The sequence below is a fragment of the Cyclopterus lumpus genome, chromosome 8, assembly GCF_009769545.1.
Source record: "Cyclopterus lumpus isolate fCycLum1 chromosome 8, fCycLum1.pri, whole genome shotgun sequence".
Taxonomy (NCBI): Eukaryota; Metazoa; Chordata; class Actinopteri; order Perciformes; family Cyclopteridae; genus Cyclopterus; species Cyclopterus lumpus.
The window spans coordinates 1,811,012-1,837,636 of NC_046973.1; the positions used below are offsets into that span (position 1 = coordinate 1,811,012).

General features: G+C 45.1%; 3 protein-coding genes across 3 annotated transcripts; 2 read left to right on the forward strand and 1 right to left on the reverse strand.

The window, feature by feature from the left end:
- The first annotated feature begins 1,557 nt into the window (after positions 1-1,557).
- On the forward strand, positions 1,558-13,116 carry si:dkey-16l2.16 (ras-related protein Rab-35). Its single transcript, XM_034540233.1, has 7 exons — positions 1,558-1,941; positions 4,265-4,984; positions 6,507-6,557; positions 7,078-7,201; positions 7,276-7,400; positions 10,846-10,970; positions 11,047-13,116. The coding sequence occupies exons 2-7, from the start codon at positions 4,930-4,932 to the stop codon at positions 11,194-11,196; spliced, it is 630 nt and encodes a 209-aa protein (XP_034396124.1). The 5' UTR covers positions 1,558-1,941; positions 4,265-4,929; the 3' UTR covers positions 11,197-13,116.
- Positions 13,117-13,383: 267 nt separating this feature from the next.
- anapc2 (anaphase promoting complex subunit 2) lies at positions 13,384-20,416 on the reverse strand. The gene is made up of 14 exons (XM_034540221.1): positions 20,076-20,416; positions 19,722-19,971; positions 19,326-19,647; positions 19,108-19,240; positions 18,534-18,894; positions 18,344-18,463; positions 16,653-16,770; positions 16,412-16,590; positions 16,195-16,336; positions 15,665-15,740; positions 15,369-15,572; positions 15,038-15,170; positions 14,709-14,950; positions 13,384-13,893 (listed from the first exon to the last, which is right to left on the reverse strand). The coding sequence occupies exons 1-14, from the start codon at positions 20,172-20,174 to the stop codon at positions 13,684-13,686; spliced, it is 2,589 nt and encodes an 862-aa protein (XP_034396112.1). The 5' UTR covers positions 20,175-20,416; the 3' UTR covers positions 13,384-13,683.
- A 1,360-nt stretch (positions 20,417-21,776) lies between these two features.
- Positions 21,777-26,214, forward strand: rnf25 (ring finger protein 25). Its single transcript, XM_034540225.1, has 10 exons — positions 21,777-22,030; positions 22,250-22,321; positions 23,753-23,849; positions 23,977-24,044; positions 24,152-24,221; positions 24,373-24,444; positions 24,522-24,668; positions 25,102-25,191; positions 25,278-25,415; positions 25,493-26,214. Exons 1-10 carry the CDS (start codon positions 22,017-22,019, stop codon positions 26,024-26,026), a joined length of 1,302 nt encoding a protein of 433 aa, XP_034396116.1. The 5' UTR covers positions 21,777-22,016; the 3' UTR covers positions 26,027-26,214.
- Positions 26,215-26,625: the final 411 nt, after the last annotated feature.

The following is a 26,625-nucleotide window of genomic DNA, read 5'->3' on the forward strand; positions in this document are numbered from 1 at the left end:
ATAAAAGGTTTGCTGATGTTTTCTTTCTTATCGACCAATCCCACAAAAACACTTACATCGGCAATAAATGTACACACTGGTGTTGTGTGATGTCTCCTCTTCCTCTTTCCTCACCGTCGTCATCATACATGAAACTATACATTTGTGTTTGTAAACCATGGTGTCGTCTCTTGTTGGTTTTGGTCATATTGGGATTTGAAGATGCAGAATCGTGCTCCATTTATCCTTCAAAGTAGTGTGAACCAATTCACTTTAACCCCATGAAACTGGAATAATGCCTTTTAATAAAATTAATTTAATGCTAAACATTCTCAGCGTAATCAATACATAGCACGATTTAAATGTTTTATTTTCAACAAAGATGAGGCTTAAGGTGAAAATCATGTTTACACGGTCTTGTTTATAATTCAATATTTAAAGCACATTGTATTGTGCTGCTTTTAGTTTTCTACAAGAATATTTATAAATATATGAGTGTTTATATATTTATATATATATATTTATAAATATATGTGTATATATATATATATTTATAAATGTATATATATGTGTATAAATATATATACATTTATACATATATGAGTGTTTATATATTTATATATATATTTATAAATATATGTATATATATATATATTTATAAATGTATATATATGTGTATATATAATATATATTTATAAATGTATATATATGTGTATAAATATATATACATTTATAAATATATGAGTGTTTATATATTTATATATATATTTATAAATATGTGTATATATATTTATACATTTATATATATGTGTATATATAATATATATTTATAAATGTATATATATGTGTATAAATATATATACATTTATAAATATATATGAGTGTTTATATATTTATATATATATTTATAAATATATGTGTATATATATTTATAAATTTATATATATATGTATATATAATATATTTATATATATTTATAAATGTATATATATGTGTATAAATATTTATACATTTATAAATATATGTGTATATATATTTATAAATTTATATATGTGTATATATAATATATATTTATGTATATATATGTGTATAAATATATATACATTTCTAAATATATATAAGTGTTTATATATTTATATATATATTTATAAATATGTGTATATATATATTTATAAATGCATATATATGTGTATAACTATATATACATTTATAAATATATATGAGTGTTTATATATTTATATATATATTTATAAATATATATATATGTGTATAACTATATATACATTTATAAATATATATGAGTGTTTATATATTTATATATATATTTATAAATATATGTGTATATATATTTATAAACGTATATATATGTGTATATATAATATATTTATATATATTTATAAATGTATATATGCGTATAAATATATATACATTTATAAATATATATGAGTGTTTATATATTTATATATATATTTATAAATATATATATATATTACAGGTAACTCACCTTAGAGTTGATACTCACTAGTTCGTGAGAGTGAAACCGGAAGTGAGGTTACTCAACACTAACTGCTGTTGCATTGTTGAAACTGGGATTGCGACATCGCTGCGAGGCGCGTGTCACTCCACACACACCTTAGATCACCGCGTTAACCCCGCAGGTATTTGTGTAGACTCTGGTGGAAAGAAGCTAAATGTACTGTATGTGTTTACATTCCTTTATTACTATACCAACCAAATGAAGTGTTTTTAAAAAATCAAGTGACACACAGCGCGGTGTAGGATTTTCCCACACCACGTGAACGCAGCATCATCGTCTGATGAGAGTGGGTCATCAGCTGCGGGCAGTCAGGTGTGGTCGGCGGGGAGACGGTGCGACTCAACCGGGACTCAAAGAAAGAAAGATCACGGATCTGTACGCGTGAGCCGGTGACCGAGCACCGCGCGCACCTGCCGGTAAACAAAGTAAGTTTAACGCGTTAACGAGCCCGGTTCAAAGTTTCCTCGGCGTCGGGAGGCCGGTCGGGCCCGGAGACCGTGACGACAACTTCACCCAGAAAACCCCCAAAGTTGAGGCGGTCATTTAAATAGTTGAACGTGCCCGTTTGTGTTTGTTAACGCGGGCCGACTTGAAGAGCGACCAGCGGGTCGTGACTTGCACATGAGCCCCGAGTACCGAACGGACTTCCAGCGGCGTCGTTGGGTCGGATACCCGAGAAATAAGAGCTTTCCTTCGGGTGTTTGGCGTCAATGTTGAGCCGGAGCTCCCGGTCGGGTCGCCTCGTGTCCTCGGGTCATTTTAGACTAGTTTAGTCTCCTTGTATATCGGTGAGTGCCATATTAAATTAAATTGAACTAAACGGTATGAATCCAACACTGCATTGATTTAAATTTATAAGTAATTAGCTGTACTCCGATTGGGGGATTTCAATTAAGCCGAATTTAATGATTAATGCAAAACTTTAAAACGATTTTTATTATTGCTGTCAAACTAATCATAATTCCAGTTATTTGAGGTGTTACCGCAGATGTACTCGATCCCATTAATGATCTTACTTCCTGTTTTCATGGAAAACTGTTCGTTAGCTGCATGGCCAAACTCACCAAAGTCCAGTTTCACTCCAGATAAAAGAATTCTATTTAGTGACTCAGCTGTTGTTTAAGGAGCAGGGAGGAAGAGTACATAAAGCACTCTTTTAGTTTATTACAACATGGAGCATCATCACATAAAGGAACTCTTCATCATTCAGTTTATCATAAACATTCATCATCATCACATAAAGGAACTCTTCATCATTCAGTTCATCATAAACATTCATCATCATCATCACATAAAGGAACTCTTCATCATTCAGTTTATCATAAACATTCATCATCATCACATAAAGGAACTCTTCATCATTCAGTTTATCATAAACATTCATCATCACATAAAGGAACTCTTCATCATTCAGTTTATCATAAACATTCATCATCATCACATAAAGGAACTCTTCATCATTCAGTTTATCATAAACATTCATCATCATCACATAAAGGAACTCTTCATCATTCAGTTTATCATAAACATTCATCATCATCACATAAAGGAACTCTTCATCATTCAGTTTATCATAAACATTCATCATCAACACATAAAGGAACTCTTCATCATTCAGTTTATCATAAACATTCATCATCATCACATAAAGGAACTCTTCATCATTCAGTTCATCATAAACATTCATCATCATCATCACATAAAGGAACTCTTCATCATTCAGTTTATCATAAACATTCATCATCATCACATAAAGGAACTCTTCATCATTCAGTTTATCATAAACATTCATCATCATCACATAAAGGAACTCTTCATCATTCAGTTTATCATAAACATTCATCAACACATAAAGGAACTCTTCATCATTCAGTTTATCATAAACATTCATCATCACATAAAGGAACTCTTCATCATTCAGTTTATCATAAACATTCATCAACACATAAAGGAACTCTTCATCATTCAGTTTATCATAAACATTCATCATCATCATCACATAAAGGAACTCTTCATCATTCAGTTTATCATAAACATTCATCATCATCACATAAAGGAACTCTTCATCATTCAGTTTATCATAAACATTCATCATCATCACATAAAGGAACTCTTCATCATTCAGTTTATCATAAACATTCATCATCACATAAAGGAACTCTTCATCATTCAGTTTATCATAAACATTCATCATCATCACATAAAGGAACTCTTCATCATTCAGTTCATCATAAACATTCATCATCATCATCACATAAAGGAACTCTTCATCATTCAGTTCATCATAAACATTCATCATCATCACATAAAGGAACTCTTCATCATTCAGTTTATCATAAACATTCATCATCACATAAAGGAACTCTTCATCATTCAGTTTATCATAAACATTCATCATCACATAAAGGAACTCTTCATCATTCAGTTTATCATAAACATTCATCATCAACACATAAAGGAACTCTTCATCATTCAGTTTATCATAAACATTCATCATCATCACATAAAGGAACTCTTCATCATTCAGTTTATCATAAACATTCATCATCATCACATAAAGGAACTCTTCATCATTCAGTTTATCATAAACATTCATCATCATCACATAAAGGAACTCTTCATCATTCAGTTCATCATAAACATTCATCATCATCATCACATAAAGGAACTCTTCATCATTCAGTTCATCATAAACATTCATCATCACATAAACGGGCTGGTTTCATGTGTTTTTCCTTCTCGTTTCAGACCTTTCTGGGCTGAAGAAGTGAGACTTCATGGAGCTCAAACATCAGAGGAAGCCGAAGTGGAATCCAGAGATGAAGTTAAAAGAGCTTCATCAGATTTAACCTCGACTGACCTGCAGCGAGAAAGAGGAACGTCTCCGCTTCTCGCTTTTTTTTTTTTTTTTAAAGGGAATTGTTCAAGTGGATTTCCGATCAGCTGCCGGTCCACAAAGTGCCACGCGGCCCCTGAACGCCCCACCGCGGTGTCGATGCATAGACTTCTGTGGAGACGGTGCGTTCGATGACCAAGAGGAGAACTGTGAACGTGTAGAAAAACCGATGAGTCGTCACGAGCTGGAAATCCCCTGCTGGAGAGTCACCGGGTGGAACTGGAACTGAAGTGGAACCAGGCGGCCGCTCGCAGCCGTCCGGCGTGCGCCGCGAGAAGCAGGAACCCGCCGAGGCTTCACTCGCGAGGATGACGTGAACCGAAGGCTCTGAAGGCTCTGAAGGACACGGAAAAAGGACTAAATTCAACTGGGACGTCCTCTGGTTGGCACTGGGAATGCCTCTCGTGCCACTCTGAGCTCATAGAGGACATCACACCACTGTGGGGGGGCGGGGCAGGACTACCACGTCCTCCTATGAAACAGATTCTACTCGTGAATCCAGAACGAGGCCTTCCAGATGGCGGGGAAGGACTACACTCATCTCTTCAAGCTGCTCATCATCGGAGACTCCAGTCAGTGCTCTTCTTTCTATTCCTTTGAGCCTCTTCTGATGTAACTGAGGTCCTTATGAAGCTCTGATGGAGCTCTGATGGAGCTCTGATGGAGCTCTGATGGAGCTCTTCTGGAGCTCTTCTGGAGCTCTTCTGGAGCTCTGATGGAGCTCTGATGGAGCTCTGATGGAGCTCTTCTGGAGCTCTGATGGAGCTCTTCTAAAGCTCTTCTGAAGCTCTGATGGAGCTCTGATGGAGCTCTTCTGGAGCTCTGATGGAGCTCTTCTAAAGCTCTTCTGAAGCTCTGATGGAGCTCTGATGGAGCTCTTCTAAAGCTCTTATGGAGCTCTGATGGAGCTCTGATAGAGCTCTTCTGAAGCTCTGATGGAGCTCTTCTAAAGCTCTGATGGAGCTATTCTAAAGCTCTTCTAAAGCTCTTCTGAAGCTCTGATGGAGCTCTGATGGAGCTATTCTAAAGCTCTTCTAAAGCTCTGATGGAGCTCTTCTGAAGCTCTGATGGAGCTCTGATGGAGCTATTCTAAAGCTCTTCTAAAGCTCTGATGGAGCTCTTCTGAAGCTCTGATGGAGCTCTGATGGAGCTATTCTAAAGCTCTTCTAAAGCTCTGATGGAGCTCTTCTGAAGCTCTTATGGAGCTCTGATGGAGCTCTGATGGAGCTATTCTAAAGCTCTTCTAAAGCTCTGATGGAGCTCTTCTGAAGCTCTTATGGAGCTCTGATGGAGCTCTTCTGAAGCTCTTATGGAGCTATTCTAAAGCTCTTCTAAAGCTCTTCTAAAGCTCTGATGGAGCTCTTCTGAAGCTCTTATGGAGCTCTGATGGAGCTCTTATGAAGCTCTTATGGAGCTATTCTAAAGCTCTTCTAAAGTTCTTCTAAAGCTCTTCTGGAGCTCTGATGGAGCTCTTCTGAAGCTCCTAGACTACACTTTAACTGGACTGCTGATGAAGCGAGTAACTAAAGCGGTGAAGTAGATTTCTGTGCACGCTGAGCGAGACTGGTCTCCGGTTAGTTTCAAACTGGTTCTGTCAAAATGCAATGGGATGTTACTTTAATCCTTTTCGTTGCATCGGGACGAAGAGTGTTCCTCTTTTCCTGCAGATATTCAGCAGCAGATGTTCAGCAGCAGATATTCAGCAGCAGATGTTCAGCAGCAGATGTTCAGCAGCAGATATTCAGCAGCAGATGTTCAGCAGCAGATATTCAGCAGCAGATGCAATACTTCTGTGTTTTACATTGAGACTTCCTATCTTAATAATAACACTTCATACTGGTTTGTCAAGTCTCCACTGAACAAGTTGCCACTGGTTCTCTCAGCAGATTATTTTGGGATTGTCGTTTCTTTAAATCACCTTTCCCCTCCTTTGTGCTTGGTTTCACTTCTGTTCCCCTCTCGTGTGTTTTTATGGCACAAGTTGAAGGATGGACTTTACGTAAATGGAGACGTGACTGCCTCGCCTGTTCCTGATTGGTCACATTAATTTCCTCGTTGTGCTAATTGAGTCGCTCTGATGTGCTCCCCTCTCAGATGTGGGGAAAAGCAGCCTCCTGCTCCGCTTCGCAGACAGCTCCTTCTCTGGTGAGTTCCTAGTCAAGTGACGGGAAATGAGTCCAACTGGACGCAGATCCTCAGTGACGCACGTCAGGTTCCTCTTTTAGGCAGCGAAGCAGAAGCTTTTCACCAGGTCGCCTCGTTTATTTTATATTTATTACAATATATACATTTTATTTTATTTATTTTCAATTATTTAGATATATATTTATTCATTTTTATATATTGTGTGTGTGTGTGTGTGTGTGTGTGTGTGTGTCGGAGAAAACCGGTTTATCTGCTTCAACAAACGCAGAGTTTGGGTGCCAAATGTAAGGATGTGATATTTCAAATTGGGCAATGTAATGGGACTGTTATTGGGGTTTAAAATCATTTAACACTTCCCTGCATTAAGTAGTAATGCTTTTTTAAAAATGGAATACCTATGTGAACATGTATTACATTGCTCAAACTAAAGGTGTGTGTGGATTAGACCGGTCGTAGGAGTCATGTGACTCAGATGGAGTTGAGTTCCACTCACATGTTTGATGTCCTCCGTCTCCTGCAGGCAGCTACATCACCACCATCGGGGTGGACTTTAAGATCCGAACGGTAGACATCGATGGAGAGCGGGTCAAGCTGCAGATCTGGGACACGGCGGGTCAGGAGAGGTTCAGAACCATCACATCGACGTAAGGATCCTCACACCACACCAAGGTTCTGAGCTCAGGAACCCTCCTTCAGCTTCCTGTGTCCTTGTGTCCAGGTACTACAGGAACACCCACGGGGTCATCATCGTGTACGACGTGACCAATCCAGAGTCCTTTGTGAACGTCAAGAGGTGGTTAAATGAAATCTCCCAGAACTGTGACAACGTCTGCAAGATCCTGGGTGAGTCGACGAATGAATGTCAGTATGCAGTACATTACTACGTTAGCACATTGCTACGTTAGCACGCAGCACATTACTATGTTAGCACGCAGAACATTACTTCGTTAGCACATTGCTACGTTAGCACATTGCTACGTTAGCACGCAGCACATTACTACGTTAGCACGCAGCACATTACTACGTTAGTGTGCAGTACATTACTACGTTAGCACATTGCTACGTTAGCACGCAGCACATTACTACGTTAGTGTGCAGTACATTACTACGTTAGTGTGCAGCACATTACTACGTTAGTGTGCAGTACATTACTACGTTAGCACATTGCTACGTTAGCACGCAGCACATTACTACGTTAGTGTGCAGTACATTACTACGTTAGTGTGCAGCACATTACTACGTTAGTGTGCAGTACATTACTACGTTAGCACATTGCTACGTTAGCACGCAGCACATTACTACGTTAGTGTGCAGTACATTACTACGTTAGCACATTGCTACGTTAGCACGCAGCACATTACTACGTTAGTGTGCAGTACATTACTACGTTAGCACATTGCTACGTTAGCACGCAGCACATTACTACGTTAGTGTGCAGTACATTACTACGTTAGTATGCAGTACATTACTACGTTAGTATGCAGTACATTACTACGTTAGTATGCAGTACATTACTACGTTAGTGTGCAGTACATTACTACGTTAGTGTGCAGTACATTACTACGTTAGCGTGCAGTACATTACTACGTTAGTATGCAGTACATTACTACGTTAGTATGCAGTACATTACTACGTTAGTGTGCAGTACATTACTATGTTAGTGTGCAGTACATTACTACGTTAGCACGAAGCACATTACTACGTTAGTATGCAGTACATTACTACGTTAGTGTGCAGTACATTACTACGTTAGCGTGCAGTACATTACTACGTTAGTGTGCAGTACATTACTACGTTAGTGTGCAGTACATTACTACGTTAGCGTGCAGTACATTACTACGTTAGTGTGCAGTACATTACTACGTTAGTATGCAGTACATTACTACGTTAGTGTGCAGCACATTACTACGTTAGCACGAAGCACATTACTACGTTAGTATGCAGTACATTACTACGTTAGCGTGCAGTACATTACTACGTTAGTGTGCAGCACATTACTACGTTAGCACGAAGCACATTACTACGTTAGTATGCAGTACATTACTACGTTAGTATGCAGTACATTACTACGTTAGTGTGCAGTACATTACTACGTTAGTGTGCAGTACATTACTACGTTAGCACGAAGCACATTACTACGTTAGTATGCAGTACATTACTACGTTAGTGTGCAGCACATTACTACGTTAGCACGAAGCACATTACTACGTTAGTATGCAGTACATTACTACGTTAGTATGCAGTACATTACTACGTTAGCGTGCAGTACATTACTACGTTAGTGTGCAGTACATTACTATGTTAGTGTGCAGTACATTACTACGTTAGCGTGCAGCACATTACTACGTTGCTGTGCAGTATATTACTATGTTAGCGCGCAGCACATTACTACGTTAGTATGCAGTACATTACTACGTTAGCGCGCAGCACATTACTACGTTAGCGTGCAGTACATTACTACGTTAGCGCGCAGCACATTACTACGTTAGCGCGCAGCACATTACTACGTTAGCGTGCAGTATATTACTATGTTAGCGCGCAGCACATTACTACGTTAGTATGCAGTACATTACTACGTTAGCGCGCAGCACATTACTACGTTAGCGTGCAGTACATTACTACGTTAGCGCGCAGCACATTACTACGTTAGCGCGCAGCACATTACTACGTTAGCGCGCAGTACATTACTACGTTAGTATGCAGTACATTACTACGTTAGTGTGCAGTACATTACTACGTTAGTGTGCAGCACATTACTACGTTAGTGTGCAGTACATTACTACGTTAGCACATTGCTACGTTAGCACGCAGCACATTACTACGTTAGTGTGCAGTACATTACTACGTTAGCACATTGCTACGTTAGCACGCAGCACATTACTACGTTAGTGTGCAGTACATTACTACGTTAGCACATTGCTACGTTAGCACGCAGCACATTACTACGTTAGTGTGCAGTACATTACTACGTTAGTATGCAGTACATTACTACGTTAGTATGCAGTACATTACTACGTTAGTATGCAGTACATTACTACGTTAGTGTGCAGTACATTACTACGTTAGTGTGCAGTACATTACTACGTTAGCGTGCAGTACATTACTACGTTAGTATGCAGTACATTACTACGTTAGTATGCAGTACATTACTACGTTAGTGTGCAGTACATTACTATGTTAGTGTGCAGTACATTACTACGTTAGCACGAAGCACATTACTACGTTAGTATGCAGTACATTACTACGTTAGTGTGCAGTACATTACTACGTTAGCGTGCAGTACATTACTACGTTAGTGTGCAGTACATTACTACGTTAGTGTGCAGTACATTACTATGTTAGCGTGCAGTACATTACTACGTTAGTGTGCAGTACATTACTACGTTAGTATGCAGTACATTACTACGTTAGTGTGCAGCACATTACTACGTTAGTATGCAGTACATTACTACGTTAGTATGCAGTACATTACTACGTTAGCGTGCAGTACATTACTACGTTAGTGTGCAGTACATTACTATGTTAGTGTGCAGTACATTACTACGTTAGCGTGCAGCACATTACTACGTTGCTGTGCAGCACATTACTACGTTAGCGCGCAGTACATTACTACGTTAGTATGCAGTACATTACTACGTTAGTGTGCAGTACATTACTACGTTAGTGTGCAGTACATTACTATGTTAGTGTGCAGTACATTACTATGTTAGTATGCAGTACATTACTACGTTAGTATGCAGTACATTACTACGTTAGTGTGCAGTACATTACTATGTTAGTGTGCAGTACATTACTACGTTAGTATGCAGTACATTACTACGTTAGTGTGCAGTACATTACTACGTTAGTATGCAGTACATTACTATGTTAGTGTGCAGTACATTACTACGTTAGTATGCAGTACATTACTACGTTAGTGTGCAGTACATTACTACGTTAGTGTGCAGCACATTACTACGTTAGTATGCAGTACATTACTACGTTAGTGTGCAGTACATTACTACGTTAGTATGCAGTACATTACTACGTTAGCGAGCAGCACATTACTACGTTAGTGTGCAGCACATTACTACGTTAGTGTGCAGTACATTACTATGTTAGTGTGCAGTACATTACCTCGTCTACTCAGTTGATGTATTATTGTAGGGCAGTATGTTTTTCCTCTTCACTGTAACATTGCTTCTTAATAATTATATCTAACGGTTAATTGTGTAATCTTCTCATACACTGAATCCTCAGGCTTTGCAGTTGGAACAGGTTTGTTATACTTTTTTTTTTTTTCTCTCAGTGGGAAACAAAAATGACGACCCTGCCAGGAAACAGGTGGATACCCAGGATGCTGTGCGTTTTGGGGAGTCGATGGGGGTCCGGGTGTTCGAGACCAGTGCCAAAGAGAACATGAACGTAGAAGAGGTAACTTTAATAGGATTTTATAATCATGTATAGCTTGACTGTCGTGGCCTGAGTGTCATCTTGTCACTTTGTTTAGATGTTCATGGCCTTCACACACATGGTGCTCCGGGCCAAGAAGCAGAGCCAGAACCGAGCAGAGAGGGAGCGCGAGCGCGAGAAGGACACGGTGAACATCAACGCCCAGAGAGACCGAGGACGCAGGAAGAGAGGGAAGAAATGCTGCTGAGCCTCCTCGCAAACGCCATTCAAATGAGATTGGGAACAGGTGCCTTAGTTGGTAGACGTTTCAGACTGCAGGTGTGAATGTTTCAAACCGTCGTCCTGCGTGTCGTCCTGCGTGTCGTCCTGCGTGTCGACACGTGACGTCACGCAGGATGTCCTGCTCGTCGTCCTGCGTGTCATCCTGCGTGTCATCCTGCGTGTCGACACGTGACGTCACGCAGGATGTCCTGCTCGTCGTCCTGCGTGTCGACACGTGTCGTCCTGCTCGTCGTCCTGCGTGTCGTCCTGCGTGTCGACACGTGACGTCACGCAGGATGTCCTGCTCGTCGTCCTGCGTGTCGACACGTGACGTCCTGCTCGTCGTCCTGCGTGTCATCCTGCGTGTCGACACGTGACGTCACGCAGGATGTCCTGCTCGTCGTCCTGCGTGTCATCCTGCGTGTCATCCTGCGTGTCGACACGTGACGTCACGCAGGATGTCCTGCTCGTCGTCCTGCGTGTCGACACGTGTCGTCCTGCTCGTCGTCCTGCGTGTCGTCCTGCGTGTCGACACGTGACGTCACGCAGGATGTCCTGCTCGTCGTCCTGCGTGTCGACACGTGACGTCACGCAGGATGTCCTGCTCGTCGTCCTGCGTGTCGACACGTGACGTCCTGCTCGTCGTCCTGCGTGTCATCCTGCGTGTCGACACGTGACGTCACGCAGGATGTCCTGCTCGTCGTCCTGCTCGTCGTCCTGCGTGTCGACACGTGTCGTCCTGCTCGTCGTCCTGCGTGTCGTCCTGCGTGTCGACACGTGACGTCACGCAGGATGTCCTGCTCGTCGTCCTGCGTGTCGACACGTGACGTCCTGCTCGTCGTCCTGCGTGTCATCCTGCGTGTCGACACGTGACGTCACGCAGGATGTCCTGCTCGTCGTCCTGCGTGTCGTCCTGCTCGACGTCCTGCGTGTCGTCCTGTGACGTCACGCAGGACGACGCGCAGGACGTCCTGCTCGACGTCCTGCTCGACGTCCTGCTCGTCGTCCTGCGTGTCGTCCTGCGTGTCGACACGTGACGTCACGCAGGATGTCCTGCTCGTCGTCCTGCTCGACGTCCTGCGTGTCGTCCTGTGACGTCACGCAGGACGACGCGCAGGACGTCGAGCAGGACGTCCTGCGCGTCGTCCTGCGCGTCGACACGTGACGTCACGCAGGATGTCCTGCTCGTCGTCCTGCGCGTCGTCCTGCTCGTCGCCCTGCGTGGGACCGGCTGCGTGAAGCAGTCTGGAGGTCAGTTAAACGTTAAAGGACCATTCTGGTGTTTTCTTGAGGTTTGAGCTCAGTTTACCACCAGGCACACTGTTTCCCATCAAGACTTCTCTGCATCTAACTGGCCAGATTATGACGACATGACTCCTTTTATTACACGTGCACACACCTTTTGATTTGAATGAGTTCATGACCTTTCAGCCCAACGATCTACTCTCAAGGGTCTAAGAATGATGAATTATTAATGTTTCCAAGGTGACGTTTCTGTGAATGTTTGGACCTTTTCCAGAGGGGGAACCCTCCTTTCCTTCATCACCGGCGTTCAATTCGGCTTCCCGGTTCTACCTTGTTAAACGTGACAATCCATCACAGAACGTTTCAGACTAACTTTGATTTAAATGTTGGAGTTGATCAAATGCATTTAATAAAAAACGATCGTATGTGAGTTGTAAGTGGAGAAGGAGCTCCGGTTCAGTTCTTCAGCGTTGCACTCGTGAACTCTGATGTTTTAGTCCGTTACTTTTTCTTAACATACAATTTTACCACTGAAAGGGAACAGGTAGCAGTTGTTACTAAACAAGTAACTGTGACGCATTAACAGGTGTGATTCTGTTTGTCTGTCTTATTCCAGTTGGAATGAGGCCAGTAATGTGTGTGTGTGTGTGTGTGTGTGTGTGTGGAGCCCAGACTGGTCATTAGTATGTTGTTGTTTTTTTAAAAATATAAATCTGTTGCCTCGCTAATGTGTCCAAATCCAAATAAAGCAATAAATCCAGAGTGCGTTTGCATCGTAATGTTTTCCTCAGGTCAGAACAAGGGGCTCAGGAGGGTCTTGTGAGGTTGTAAATTAACGTCATGAATAGGGTTCTGCAGTGGTTTCTCATTTTAAAGGATTCAAATGCTGCAGAAAGAAAGCCATGTGAGATAAATGTCCACAAGCATCTCAGAATAACAAACACAGCATTTATAATTAGAATGCATCACTTTTCAATAACCCTCACAACAACTTAACGTCTCCCTGCAGAATCCACACTGATAGAGGAAGTGCTTTTATTTTGAAAACCAAACTTAAAAAAAACAAACTACATTCATGTCACGCGATCATCCCGTTTGACGCGCTGCTGGAAGTTTCTCCTTCAGAACCAACAGGAATTTATTCAGAGCTGCAATGAGCAGCTTCGCTCGCGTCCCCTCTGAAACGTTCCTGTAATTCCCAGAGAGCACCTGAAGGCAGCGTCACGCCTCAGTTGGCTTTGGGGAGTCTGTAGACGCCCGTAGAGAAGATCAGCTGATGGTCCCTGACCTTCCTCTGCAGGAAGGCCTCAAGCTCGTTGACGTCCATCTCCGTGACGACGGGTCCCGTGGCGACGAACATCCTCAGCATCGAGTGGATGCGGTCCAGCGCCATGCTGTCCAGGTTGGTCAGCATGGCCTGGACGTAGGCCCAGAACAGCTGCAGGGACGCAGGACAGGGTCTGACAGGCCGCTTCAGGTGTGTGTGTGTACATGTGTGTCTGTGTGTGTATATACATGTGTACGTGTGTATATACACATGTGTGTGTATACATGTGTACGTGTGTCTGTGTGTGTATATACATGTGTACATACACATGTGTGTGTATACATGTGTACGTGTGTCTGTGTATATACATGTGTACATGTGTGTATATACATGTGTACGTCGGTGTGTGTATATACACATGTGTGTGTATATACATGTGTGTATATACATGTGTACATGTGTGTGTGTACATTTATGTATGTGCATATACATGTGTACATGTATGTGTGTACATGTATGTGTGTGTACATGTATGTGTGTGCATATACATGTGTACATGTATGTGTGTGTGTGTGTGTATACATGTGTGTGTATATACATGTGTATATACATGTGTACATGTGTGTGTGTATAGACACATGTGTACATGTGTGTGTGTATATACATATATACATGTGTACATGTGTGTGTACATGTGTGTATAGACACATGTGTGTGTGTATATACATATATACATGTGTGTGTGTGTGTACATGTGTGTATAGACACATGTGTACATGTGTGTGTATCTACATGTGTGTGTGTGTGTATATATATATATATATATATATATATATATACACACACACACACACATGTATACATGTGTGTGTATATATATATATACATGTGTACGTGTGTGTATATGTACATGTGTGTGTACATGTGTGTATATACATGTGTACGTGTGTGTGTGTGTACATGTGTGTATATACATGTGTGTGTACCTGCAGCTTCTCCTCCCTCTGCTCCGACTGGGTGGTGGTGTTGGAGTCTCTCTCCTCGTCGCTGTCGATGAGCATCACCCCCCTGGCCGCCTCCCCCTTGGAGGAGCCCGTCTCCACCACGTGGTAGCGGCCGCCCGCCTCCTCCCTCAGCACGCCGTGCTGCTGCCACAGAGCCAGCTTCCTGTGCAGCAGCTCCTTGGGGGCGCCCAGCTTCACGCTCAGCTCCTCCAGCGTCCACGAACCTGCCGGAGACGTTCACCACGTTAAAGTTAGCTCTGCTTCACGGGCCAAAGACACCTGAAAACCAGAGCTGGAGGAGGAGGAGATACTTTTCTCCTGGAAGTGCAGGATGATGGCGGCGTGGATGGGGGAGACGGTGAGGTTGGTGAGGGTCCGGTCCTGCAGCTCCAGGTCCAGAGTGACCGAGCCCAGGTGAGGCTTCCAGCTCAGAGTCCTCATGGCCTGGGAACACAGAACACGGAGGCGTTGGCATGACAACCGGCGGATCACGTGCCGTCGCAGGAGCAGTACAGTTTCTGTAATGGTGTGTTCAAGGACAGTAGTTAATCGCTGTTTAGATGCGAGAACGTCTGAATATGGTGTTGACACGGGTGATTTGAGGAACCCGTGGCCTCCTGAACACCTGACCCTCCTCCGGACCTTGAGCTTCTCGTAGCGGTGGGTGTAGGCCTCCATGGCCTGGCACACGAGCGGCGGCAGCTCCAGCTTCTCCTCCTTCAGCGTGGGCCAGAACTCGGAGGACAGGATGATGGAGGAGAGGGCGAGCGGCGGCCGCTCCTCCTCGCTCAGCCGCGACTCCTCCTCGCGGATGTTGCTGTTGATCCTCCGAGAGTCGGCCATGTCCTGGACGCAGGTTATGATGAAGTTATTGACAACAACACGTCGGACTGACCTTCAGCATGACCTCACAGTGACGGTGGTGGTATTGGACTGACCTTCAGCATGACCTCACAGAAATGCATGTGAGACTCTCCGAATCGGAGCTTCAGCAGCTCCACGTTACGGATTTCCCTGCGAACGCAACGACGAATAAAGATAAACAATAAAAACAAAGAACGTGAGACGGAAACAGAACAGATTGATTTTAGATTGGAACGTTCTTCCTGAAAAGATCAACTGGACCGGGAGCTTGTTTTTAAGCTGATGGTTCTGTTGGTGTTTAAAATATATATTTACTCTTTATTTGATCATAATCCCTTAAAAGGTGTCTTAAAGTAGATTAAAACAGACGAAAACAAAAAGTAGAATATTGGTCAAATAAAAAATACGACAACAATAAAGTATTCAAATAAATTAGTCAGAATAAATAGTATAAAATAAATAAAACAGCAATTAACCCTTAAAAGTACCGTTAAGTAGAATCCAGGATAATTGTGTGTGTGTATATATATATATATATATATATATACACATATACACACACACAGGTGTTCTTTGGTACATGAACCAATGAGAACACACCTACCTGGCGGTGTTGTAGTTGAGTTGGTGCAGCAGGCGGTCGGCCAGCACGGCTCTGTACTCGTCGATGAAGATGTCTTTGCTGCCGTAGATGCTGACCAGCAGGCTGATGATGTCCGACGAGCGCCGCTTGGAGCCCGTTTTATCTGGAAGAACCAAGCGCTCCACTCAGTGACATGGAAGCGGAGCAGCGGAAGCTAACGGACGGTGCGTTCACTGACCCGGGACGGCGTCGGTCGGGTCCGGAGCCCAGTCCTCGGGGTCGTTGCCTTCTTCGTCGCTGTCCTGCATCTCCAGGGTCACGGGGTCTCCTCTGGACAGCTCGGAGGCCAGGTCCGTGCAGCCCTCGACGTCCCCGGTGAGACCGGCTACGATCTGTCTCACCGTGTCCTCCCGAGTCCTAAAGTCACAGATATTTAGATTTGTATGCATCACGTCCACTAAAGGGGGACCTGGACTCACCTGAGGTACTTGCGGATCGGCTGGCAGGCGACCTGCAGGATGACCATGGACGGGTCGAGCTCTCTGAGGGCCTTGATGGCCGAGATGTACACCGTGAGGATGTCAGAGGTGTGGACTCCTGAGACCAGTAGAGACAGGGTTAATAGAGACCAGTAGAGATGGGGTCAGTAGAGACCAGTAGAGATGGGGTCAGTAGAGAACTGTAGAGATGGGGTCAGTAGAGACCAGTAGAGATGGGGTCAGTAGAGACCAGTAGAGATGGGGTCAGTAGAGATGGGGTCAGTAGAGACCAGTAGATATGGGGTCAGTAGAGACCAGTAGAGATGGGGTCAGTAGAGACCAGTAGAGATGGGGTCAGTAGAGATGGGGTCAGTAGAGACCAGTAGAGATGGGGTCAGTAGAGATGGGGTCAGTAGAGACCAGTAGATATGGGGTTAGTAGAGACCAGTAGAGATGGGGTTAATAGAGACCAGTAGAGATGGGGTCAGTAGAGACCAGTAGAGATGGGGTTAATAGAGACCAGTAGAGATGGGGTCAGTAGAGATGGGGTCAGTAGAGACCAGTAGATATGGGGTTAGTAGAGACCAGTAGAGATGGGGTTAATAGAGACCAGTAGAGATGGGGTTAATAGAGACCAGTAGAGATGGGGTCAGTAGAGAACTGTAGAGATGGGGTTAATAGAGACCAGTAGAGATGGGGTCAGTAGAGACCAGTAGAGATGGGGTCATTAGAGACCAGTAGATATGGGGTTAGTAGAGACCAGTAGAGATGGGGTCAGTAGAGACCAGTAGATATGGGGTTAGTAGAGACCAGTAGAGATGGGGTCAGTAGAGAACTGTAGAGATGGGGTCAGTAGAGACCAGTAGAGATGGGGTCAGTAGAGACCAGTAGAGATGGGGTTAATAGAGACCAGTAGAGATGGGGTTAATAGAGACCAGTAGAGATGGGGTCAGTAGAGACCAGTAGAGATGGGGTCAGTAGAGATGGGGTCAGTAGAGACCAGTAGATATGGGGTTAATAGAGACCAGTAGAGATGGGGTTAATAGAGACCAGTAGAGATGGGGTCAGTAGAGAACTGTAGAGATGGGGTTAATAGAGACCAGTAGAGATGGGGTCAGTAGAGACCAGTAGAGACCAGTAGAGATGGGGTCAGTAGAGAACTGTAGAGATGGGGTCAGTAGAGACCAGTAGAGATGGGGTTAGTAGAGACCAGTAGAGATGGGGTCAGTAGAGATGGGGTCAGTAGAGACCAGTAGATATGGGGTTAGTAGAGACCAGTAGAGATGGGGTCAGTAGAGATGGGGTCAGTAGAGACCAGTAGATATGGGGTTAGTAGAGACCAGTAGATATGGGGTTAGTAGAGACCAGTAGAGATGGGGTTAGTAGAGACCAGTAGATATGGGGTTAATAGAGACCAGTAGAGATGGGGTCAGTAGAGACCAGTAGAGATGGGGTTAATAGAGACCAGTAGAGATGGGGTCAGTAGAGACCAGTAGAGATGGGGTTAATAGAGACCAGTAGAGATGGGGTCAGTAGAGATGGGGTCAGTAGAGACCAGTAGATATGGGGTTAGTAGAGACCAGTAGAGATGGGGTTAATAGAGACCAGTAGAGATGGGGTTAATAGAGACCAGTAGAGACAGGGTCAGTAGAGACCAGTAGAGACGGGTCAGTAGAGACCAGTAGACTCACCCGGGTGCAGCAGTCGGCTCTCGAAAGCGGACTTCAGGGAGGTGAGCAGCTGCTGCCTCTGATTGGTTCTCTCCAGACAGAACTTCAGATCTTCGATGGCCGCTTTGGATTCTGGGAAATCTGACGGGGGGGAGACACGTAAATAACCCGGTTTGTGTAGCGTAGCTTAGCACAAAGACGGCTAGCTCACCTCTGATGATGCTGAAGAGCTCCTCGATCCTCATGTTGACGTAGATCCTGCAGAAGAACTGGTGCATGTGGCACCTCCACTGCTTCAGCACGGAGCCGCCGGGCTGGATGCCGGGAGCACTGGGAGGGCCGGGAGCACTGGGAGCACTGGGAGGGCCGGGAGCACTGGGAGCGCCGGGAGCACTGGGAGGGCCGGGAGCACCGGGAGCACTGGGAGGGCCGGGAGCACTGGGAGGGCCGGGAGCACTGGGAGGGCCGGGAGCACTGGGAGCACTGGGAGGGCCGGGAGCAGCTACAAGACCGTCTCTGTCCGCCTCACTTGCAAAGACTTTGCTCAGCCAGCCCAGCACCAGCTCCAGCCACTACACACACACACACACACACACACACACACACACACACACACACACACACACACACACACACACACACACACACACACACACACACACACACACACACACACACACACACACACACACACACACACACACACACACACACACACACACACACTTAGCAGCCGATGGAGGTTTAATCTCCGTGTGATGTTCACTGACCTCGGGAGCTTTTACCTCCTGGAACTCCAGCAGGAAGGAGCGCTCGTACTCGCCCCTGCAGTGCTGCTCCATGCGCTGCTCGATGAGCTGGTGCAGGATGGAGGTGACGGCCTCCGAGCTGACCCACTCCATCAGCTGCAGTCTGGAGCTGCAACGCCGACGTGGCGTTAGAATAAAGGTGTGTGTGTGCGTGTGTGTGTGCGTGTGTGTGTGCGTGTGTGGGGTCCACTCACAGGATGCGGCTCAGGTCCCGTAGCTGCTCCAGGGCCTCCGTACACCAGCACCGCTGCGTGGGGACCCTGCAGCCCGGGCAGAGCCCTCGCTCGGGGCCCTCCGGGGGCTCGGCCCCGTCCTCCGTCTGCCCCTCCTGGTTCATGTAGACGGAGAAGGTCCTGCTGTAGAACTCCAGCACTCGCTCCTGGAGGACGGGGGAGGGGGAGAAGAGGAGGAGGGCCCTGATGACGGTGAAGGCCCGGTCCTGGAGGCCCCCGAGCCCGGGCCCGCACAGGCTGCCGCGGCCCTCGTCCTGCCAGGTGCCCAGCTTCTTCAGACCGCCTGGAGGAGGAAGAACAGGGACGCTGTGACGGCGCTTCCTCCACGTCGGGACCGGACTTTTTACTTTTACTTGCCCAGAAAAGGTTCCAGTCGGTCCAAGAGGGTCCGGAAGGCGGTGAGGAGAACCCAGGCCCGGCCCCTCTCCTCCAGCTCGTTCTCCGGCTGTTTGAGTCCGGACCAGAACTCGGGGACCACCGAGGAGGACAGGCGCATCTGCAGCGTCTCCAGCAGCCAGCCGCCCAGCAGCCGGTCCAGACCGTGACCGCGCAGCAGGTCCAGGGAGTCCGAGAGGCTCTGCTCCGGGACCGGGGAGCCGGGACACATCTACAACCCGGAGCACACTGCATGTAAAGACCTCTAAGAGTACCCGGATGTAGCCAGAGACACCGGAGACCGGGGGTCTCGTCCTGCAGCTGCAGCCCACTCACCAACGCTGCGGTGACGGTCTCCCAGCCGTCCGCGACCCCTCCATGCGCGGCGGGTCCAGAACCCTCCGCCGGGTCCGACTCCATCGCAACATCTTCCATTTTCTGGGACTCGGTTCAGGGGAAACGAACCTTCTCTCCCGAGCAGAACATTCACGCTCCGGGTTTGTTTTGTCCGGTTGCTCCGTCGATATGTAATAATAATATAATAACAACGGCTTTCATCTGTAAAACTCTTCTGCGATGAATTTGAAGTCAGTTGACATGCTTCTTGCTTTGGTATCGCGGGTTTTCTTCTTCTTCTGCACGCTGAACGCTCAAACGCTCAACGCTGCCCCCCACCGTTAACTCGGCGAACTGCATTCCCTTGCCGGTCGTTTTATTTTGAAGGATCACCGGAAGTGTCACTGAGACGTTGTTTTAGAATCGCGCCCTCCAGTGGTCACCGTGAGGAATCGCAACACGACTTTTGAATTTGTGGTTAAATACGTTAAATATTTACATTACAGTGCATTTACTTAACTTATTATTATTATTATTATTATTAGTGTGAGTATTACACAATCAGTCACATCAGTAATAGTGATAACACTAAGAATCATGAGTGTTGAGTCTAGTGGTCACAGGGAGAAACTGCAATATAATTTGTGGCGATACACAATATTAGTATCTGTTCAATTTAAAATAAATAAATATTAGATTATTACAAACAAACTGGCACCCTCATTGTAATGAGTAATTTCACTATTAACGAGTTGTCGAAACAGTTACATTATTACTTAACGTGTAATTAACTGGACTACCATCAAGCTAGATGTATTGAGCATAAAACGACTTCCGGTTGAAACAAACATACAAATAAAACGTTGCTAACATTTGCTGTTACGGTAGTTGGCCACCAGAGGGCAATATATACTCACGATTATAGAATCTTGATTCTGCTAAATCTGCCTGCGATTTATCTATATTGACTGAAAACAATAATACAAAAAAACTAATCAAAAAGTATAATATGTACAAAAAATTATCGTTTCAACAATTTTCTATTTCAATAAAATAATCTACAGTCGTAAGTATTTAGAAAAATACATACATTTTTTATTCTTGTGATTTTTTCACATTTACATTTTTTATTATTAAAATATTATATTACCAATTGAATCATAACTGTTAACTGCTTTCCCGTGTCACAACGAGGAATTGCAACACTCCATTTAAATTAGTTAACATCTGTTTAATCGTTATTAATATCAACATGTATAACTTATTATTAAAGAAATACTGAAACATTAATATTGTTATCAATTACACTATTATTAAATTGCTTTAATAACGTTTCTGTTATCAAAACAGACATTTACAGACTTGTAACAACTATTTCTGTCTTCTAGCGGCCCCAGTGAGGAAATAAAACTGCTTTAAAAAAATGTTATTACATTTTATTGCTGATCTGATTGTTTATTCCATTGTTATATTTTTAATTCTTGAAATATATGTTTACACATTGTTATGTGTGCAGCGTTGAGGATTGCACAATCATGTATTGTATACAGTAAGAAATCCTTAACATATTTGACATCTAATATAAATAAATAATAATTTCCAAAACATAGTTGTAGTTACGCACTGTAGCCACTGGAGGGCGTGGAACACCGTCAACTTCTGTAAAGTCAGACTGAGTTACGTGCTTATACTTCCGGTAAAGACCTTCAAAGTAAAGGTTGGCAGCAGTATCGATACGGCCTTCATGAATATGGAAGCTAGGCTTGTTGCAGACGTCACATCATATGTTGTGTGGTTGCGTGATTATTATTGTTTATCCTAGGGAAGAATCGAGTTAACGAGACCTATTTCCGGTGCGGTGTCGCGTTTATAGCAGTCCGTGTCTGCCGGCAGCAGCAGCAGCAGCAGCAGCTGACCGTTAGCCGGGACAGAAACACCAACATGGCGGAGAGCGAGTGAGTTCGATGACTGCGTGAATATTTTACCTTTTAACCCACAAAACTAACGTCGTTGCTCTGAGTCCACAGTTCGTCTGTTCCGCGACGGTAAAGTCTGATGAGACGTGACGTCAGCAGCTAACGCTAGCTAGCTAGCTCAGTGCTATGAAGCGACACAGGCAGTACTCGTTGTATACTTGATGGCAGTACTCTTGACATACTGCGTGTACTCCGCAGCGTGCTGTCTGAGATCGAGGTGCTGGAGTCGATCTACCTGGACGAGCTGCTGGTCGACCGGAAGCCAGACGGGTGAGAAGTTATTATCTTTGTTTCTTCAGCTTTTAGTACTCGAACCTGGTAGAAGTACTCCAGTAGTGTACTGGTAGTACTGGTAGAAGTACTCCAGTAGTGTACTGGTAGTACTGGTAGAAGTACTCCAGTAGTGTACTGGTAGTAGTACTCCAGTAGTGTACTGAGGGTAGTGGTAGTAGTACTCCAGTAGTGTACTGGTAGAAGTGGTAGTAATACTCCAGTAGTGTACTGGTAGAAGTACTCCAGTAGTGTACTGGTAGTAGTACTCCAGTAGTGTACTGGTAGTAGTACTCCAGTAGTGTACTGGTAGAAGTACTCCAGTAGTGTACTGTTAGTAGTACTCCAGTAGTGTACTGGTAGTAGTACTCCAGTAGTGTACTGGTAGTAGTACTCCAGTAGTGTACTGGTAGAAGTACTCCAGTAGTGTACTGGTAGTAGTACTCCAGTAGTGTACTGGTAGTAGTACTCCAGTAGTGTACTGGTAGTAGTACTCCAGTAGTGTACTGGTAGAAGTACTCCAGTAGTGTACTGGTAGTAGTACTCCAGTAGTGTACTGGTAGTAGTACTCCAGTAGTGCACTGGTAGTAGTACTCCAGTAGTGTACTGGTAGAAGTAGTAGTGTACTGGTAGTAGTACTCCAGTAGTGTACTGGTAGAAGTAGTAGTGTATTGGTAGTGTACTGGTAGTAGTACTCCAGTAGTGCACTGGTAGTAGTACTCCAGTAGTGCACTGGTAGTAGTACTCCAGTAGTGTACTGGTAGTAGTACTCCAGTAGTGTACTGGTAGTAGTACTCCAGTAGTGCACTGGTAGTAGTACTCCAGTAGTACACTGGTAGTAGTACTCCAGTAGTGTACTGGTAGTAGTACTCCAGTAGTGTACTGGTAGTAGTACTCCAGTAGTGCACTGGTAGTAGTACTCCAGTAGTGTACTGGTAGTAGTACTCCAGTAGTGTACTGGTAGTAGTACTCCAGTAGTACACTGGTAGTAGTACTCCAGTAGTACACTGGTAGTAGAAGAGTATTTCTTTTGTAGCCTCTCTGAGAGATGTAGTACAATATAAAGTATATACTGTACTTTATATTGTGTATAGTGTGTGTGTGTGTGTGTGTGTGTGTGTGTGTGTGTGTGTGTGTGTGTGTGTGTGTGTGTGTGTGTGTGTGTGTGTGTGTGTGTGTGTGTGTGTGTGTGTGTGTGTGTGTGTGTGTGTGTGTGTGTGTGTGTGTGTGTGTGTGTGTGTGTGTGTGTGTGTGTGTGTGTGTGTGTGTGTGTGTGTGTGTGTGTGTGTGTGTGTGTGTGTGTGTGTGTGTGTGTGTGTGTGTGTGTGTGTGTGTGTGTGTGTGTGTGTGTGTGTGTGTGTGTGTGTGTGTGTGTGTGTGTGTGTGTGTGTGTGTGTGTGTGTGTGTGTGTGTGTGTGTGTGTGTGTTCAGAGACTGGGAGGTGAGCCTGGTCCTGTACCCGTCCACTGCGGAGGACTCTGTCTCCCAGTTCGTCCGTCTCACCTTGACGCTGACCCTGGATCAGCAGGTAGCTCTCCAGACAACATTTACTCTGTTCTAGTTCATCATAAAGGGATGTGTTGACCATTTAGAGTGAATATTAAATATATATATGTAGTACAAGCAAAGCCTCTCCTCCCCGTCTGTGTGCTCAGTACCCGTCGTCCTCTCCAGACATCTCCATCCACAACCCACGAGGCCTTTCTGACGACAAGATCAGCAGGTTAGGATGAGGACGTGTTGGATTATTATGTTATATAATATATATGTAATATAATGTAATGCATTCCCCAATATGTCCCTGTAATCATGTGCAATCCTTTCTCTTAGTGTCCAAAGGTGTCTTCAGTTGGAGGCTCAGTCCTGTCTGGGTTCACCGGTGTTGTATCAGCTCATTGAGGTGTGTGTAGTACACTGGTAGTAGTACACTGGTAGTGTACTGGTAGAGTAGTACAATATAAAGTATATACTGTACTTTATAATGTACTACTGTGTGTGTGTGTGTCAGTCTCAGATGATTATTAAGTTCATCTTGTTTTTCTCTCCTCCAGAAAGCAAAAGAAATCCTGACTGAAAGCAATATTCCTCACGGGAACTGTGTGATATGTCTCTACGGCTTCAAGGTGTGTGTGATAAGTTTGGCCATAACATCCTATAATGCAGATTAAAGCGGTCTCTGATGCCCCCCCTGCCCCCCCAGGAGGGAGAGACCTTCTCCAAGACCAGCTGCTACCACTACTTCCACTCCCACTGCCTCGGCCGCTACGCCAGCCACTCGGAGAGGGAGCTCCTCCAGAGGGAGAAGGAGTTGGAGGAGGACAAGACCCGCGAGAGGGCGGACCACCAGGTCACATGACCCTCCAGTGTCTCTTTGTGTAGCTGTGTCTCTTTGTGTAGCTCTGTGTCTCTTTGTGTCTCTTTGTGTAGCTCAGTGTCTCTTTGTGTAGCTCTGTGTCTCTTTGTGTAGCTCTGTGTCTCTTTGTGTAGCTCTGTGTAGCTTTGTGTAGCTCTGTGTCTCTTTGTGTAGCTCTGTGTCTCTTTGTGTAGCTCTGTGTCTCTTTGTGTAGCTCTGTGTCTCTTTGTGTAGCTCTGTGTCTCTTTGTGTAGCTCTGTCTCTTTGTGTAGCTCTGTCTCTTTGTGTAGCTCTGTGTCTCTTTGTGTAGCTCTGTCTCTTTGTGTAGCTCTGTCTCTTTGTGTAGCTCTGTGTCTCTTTGTGTAGCTCTGTGTCTCTTTGTGTAGCTCAGGTTGTTCCACTCAGACTTCTCTGTTCCTCCTCACAGGAGCTGACCGTGGTGTGTCCGGTGTGTCGAGAGCCTCTCACCTATGACGTGGATCAGCTGTTGCGTTGCCCCGCCCCCCAGCTGCCCGAGGTAACGCCCTCTTCTCACTGCAGAGGTGTACCCCCCCCCCCCCCAAACTGGTCCTTTGCACTCAGGCTCTTGTGTTCCTCCCCCAGCTGGACGGAGCAGCCATCGGCTCCACTTTTCAACACAAGTGGCGTAAACTCCAGAAGCTCCTGGAGAGACAGAAGTCTAGAGGCGGGATCATCGACCCGGAGGCGGAGTCCAAACGCTTCCTCATCCACACCAACGAGGTGAGATTAATCAATATATAAATATATTGATATGATATCATACAGGAATATTTACAGTTGTTTGTCGACTCCCACAGACTCCAGCGCCCGCTGCTGAAAACAAAAACCTGGACTCCGACGCCCCCCTTGGAGCCCGGGTCCCCTCTGCCCCTCACGTTTCCTCCTGTGATTCGGGACTCAGAGCAGACCAGTTTGTTTCTGGGCTGTCTCACTGCAGAGGAGGTCCGGGCCAGAGGCGTCAGGGCCCGAGGAGAGGGGGCAGGTCCAGACCACACCACCGGAGACCCCCCCATGTTTCCGAGCACCTGGACCAACTGTCTCTGTCCTCAGACGGCACCGGAGGACCAATGAAAGGCGGCGGGGTCCCTGCAGATCCACCAGAGACCCCGCCGCCTGCAGACGGACGCGGCCCCCGAGGAAGCAGACGGGGTCCTCACAGACCCGACTCGGACGCCGGGGCCCGCGGGCGCCATCACTGGGACGGGCGTGCTCCAAGGAGCAGAGGAGGGCCCGGTAGCCTGTACAGCAGAGGGGAGGGGGGCCCCCGCTGGGGCCACGCCGGGGGCTTCCAACACCAGGTGGTGGAGAGGAGAGGAGAGGAGGTGCTATGACGAAGGGCAACCGGTGTGCTCCGCCTACAGACTGGCACCAGGACCACCTTCTGCTCCCGGTCTCTGGTGGTCACGCAGACTTTGACTGACATTAGAGACACGTGGTGGTGGTGGTTGTTGTTGTTGTTGTTGTTTGTTGTGGTGCAATATGAGTTGAAAGGACTACAAATAAAATGTTCTGGCTGTCATGTGTTACAGTCTTCTTTTTGTAGAAGGTCGCAATAAACAATAAGGAGTTTATCAAACACTACTTTACTAGTTAGTAATAATAAACATCAAGTTGTATAATATTACTCCTGCATAGAGTACTTTTTCCTTTTTTACAGCCTAATTTAAGTAAATTTGATAAGAATGATAATATTTAATGCAGTACTTTTTAAATGCAGGACCTTTCGCTAACATTACTATCTACTTCTTCCTCCACTGGATACGTGGTACTGAGGCCCAGACTAAAGTTAGACCCTGGTCTGAGGCTGGGGGGGTCCTGGTTGAACCCCCTCAGAGGGTTTTGGTTCCATAAGGAGCATTTCTGTTCAGTTAGGTACCATCAAACTAATTACACGTTTATCACCAATACATATTCACAGAAAGAGAAAGTC

Coding starts and splice junctions, on each gene's coding strand:
- si:dkey-16l2.16 (XM_034540233.1), top strand. CDS start 4,930: ATGGCGGGGAAGGACTACACTCATCTCTTCAAGCTGCTCATCATCGGA. Junction 6,558..7,077: donor CGCAGACAGCTCCTTCTCTG/GTGAGTTCCTAG, acceptor CGTCTCCTGCAG/GCAGCTACATCACCACCATC. Junction 10,971..11,046: donor AGAACATGAACGTAGAAGAG/GTAACTTTAATA, acceptor CACTTTGTTTAG/ATGTTCATGGCCTTCACACA.
- anapc2 (XM_034540221.1), bottom strand. CDS start 20,174: ATGGAAGATGTTGCGATGGAGTCGGACCCGGCGGAGGGTTCTGGACCC. Junction 18,464..18,533: donor GCTCTTCAGCATCATCAGAG/GTGAGCTAGCCG, acceptor CCCCCCCGTCAG/ATTTCCCAGAATCCAAAGCG. Junction 14,951..15,037: donor CCTGCACTTCCAGGAGAAAA/GTATCTCCTCCT, acceptor CGTCTCCGGCAG/GTTCGTGGACGCTGGAGGAG.
- rnf25 (XM_034540225.1), top strand. Junction 22,322..23,752: donor GTCGACCGGAAGCCAGACGG/GTGAGAAGTTAT, acceptor GTGTGTGTTCAG/AGACTGGGAGGTGAGCCTGG. Junction 23,850..23,976: donor CGCTGACCCTGGATCAGCAG/GTAGCTCTCCAG, acceptor CTGTGTGCTCAG/TACCCGTCGTCCTCTCCAGA.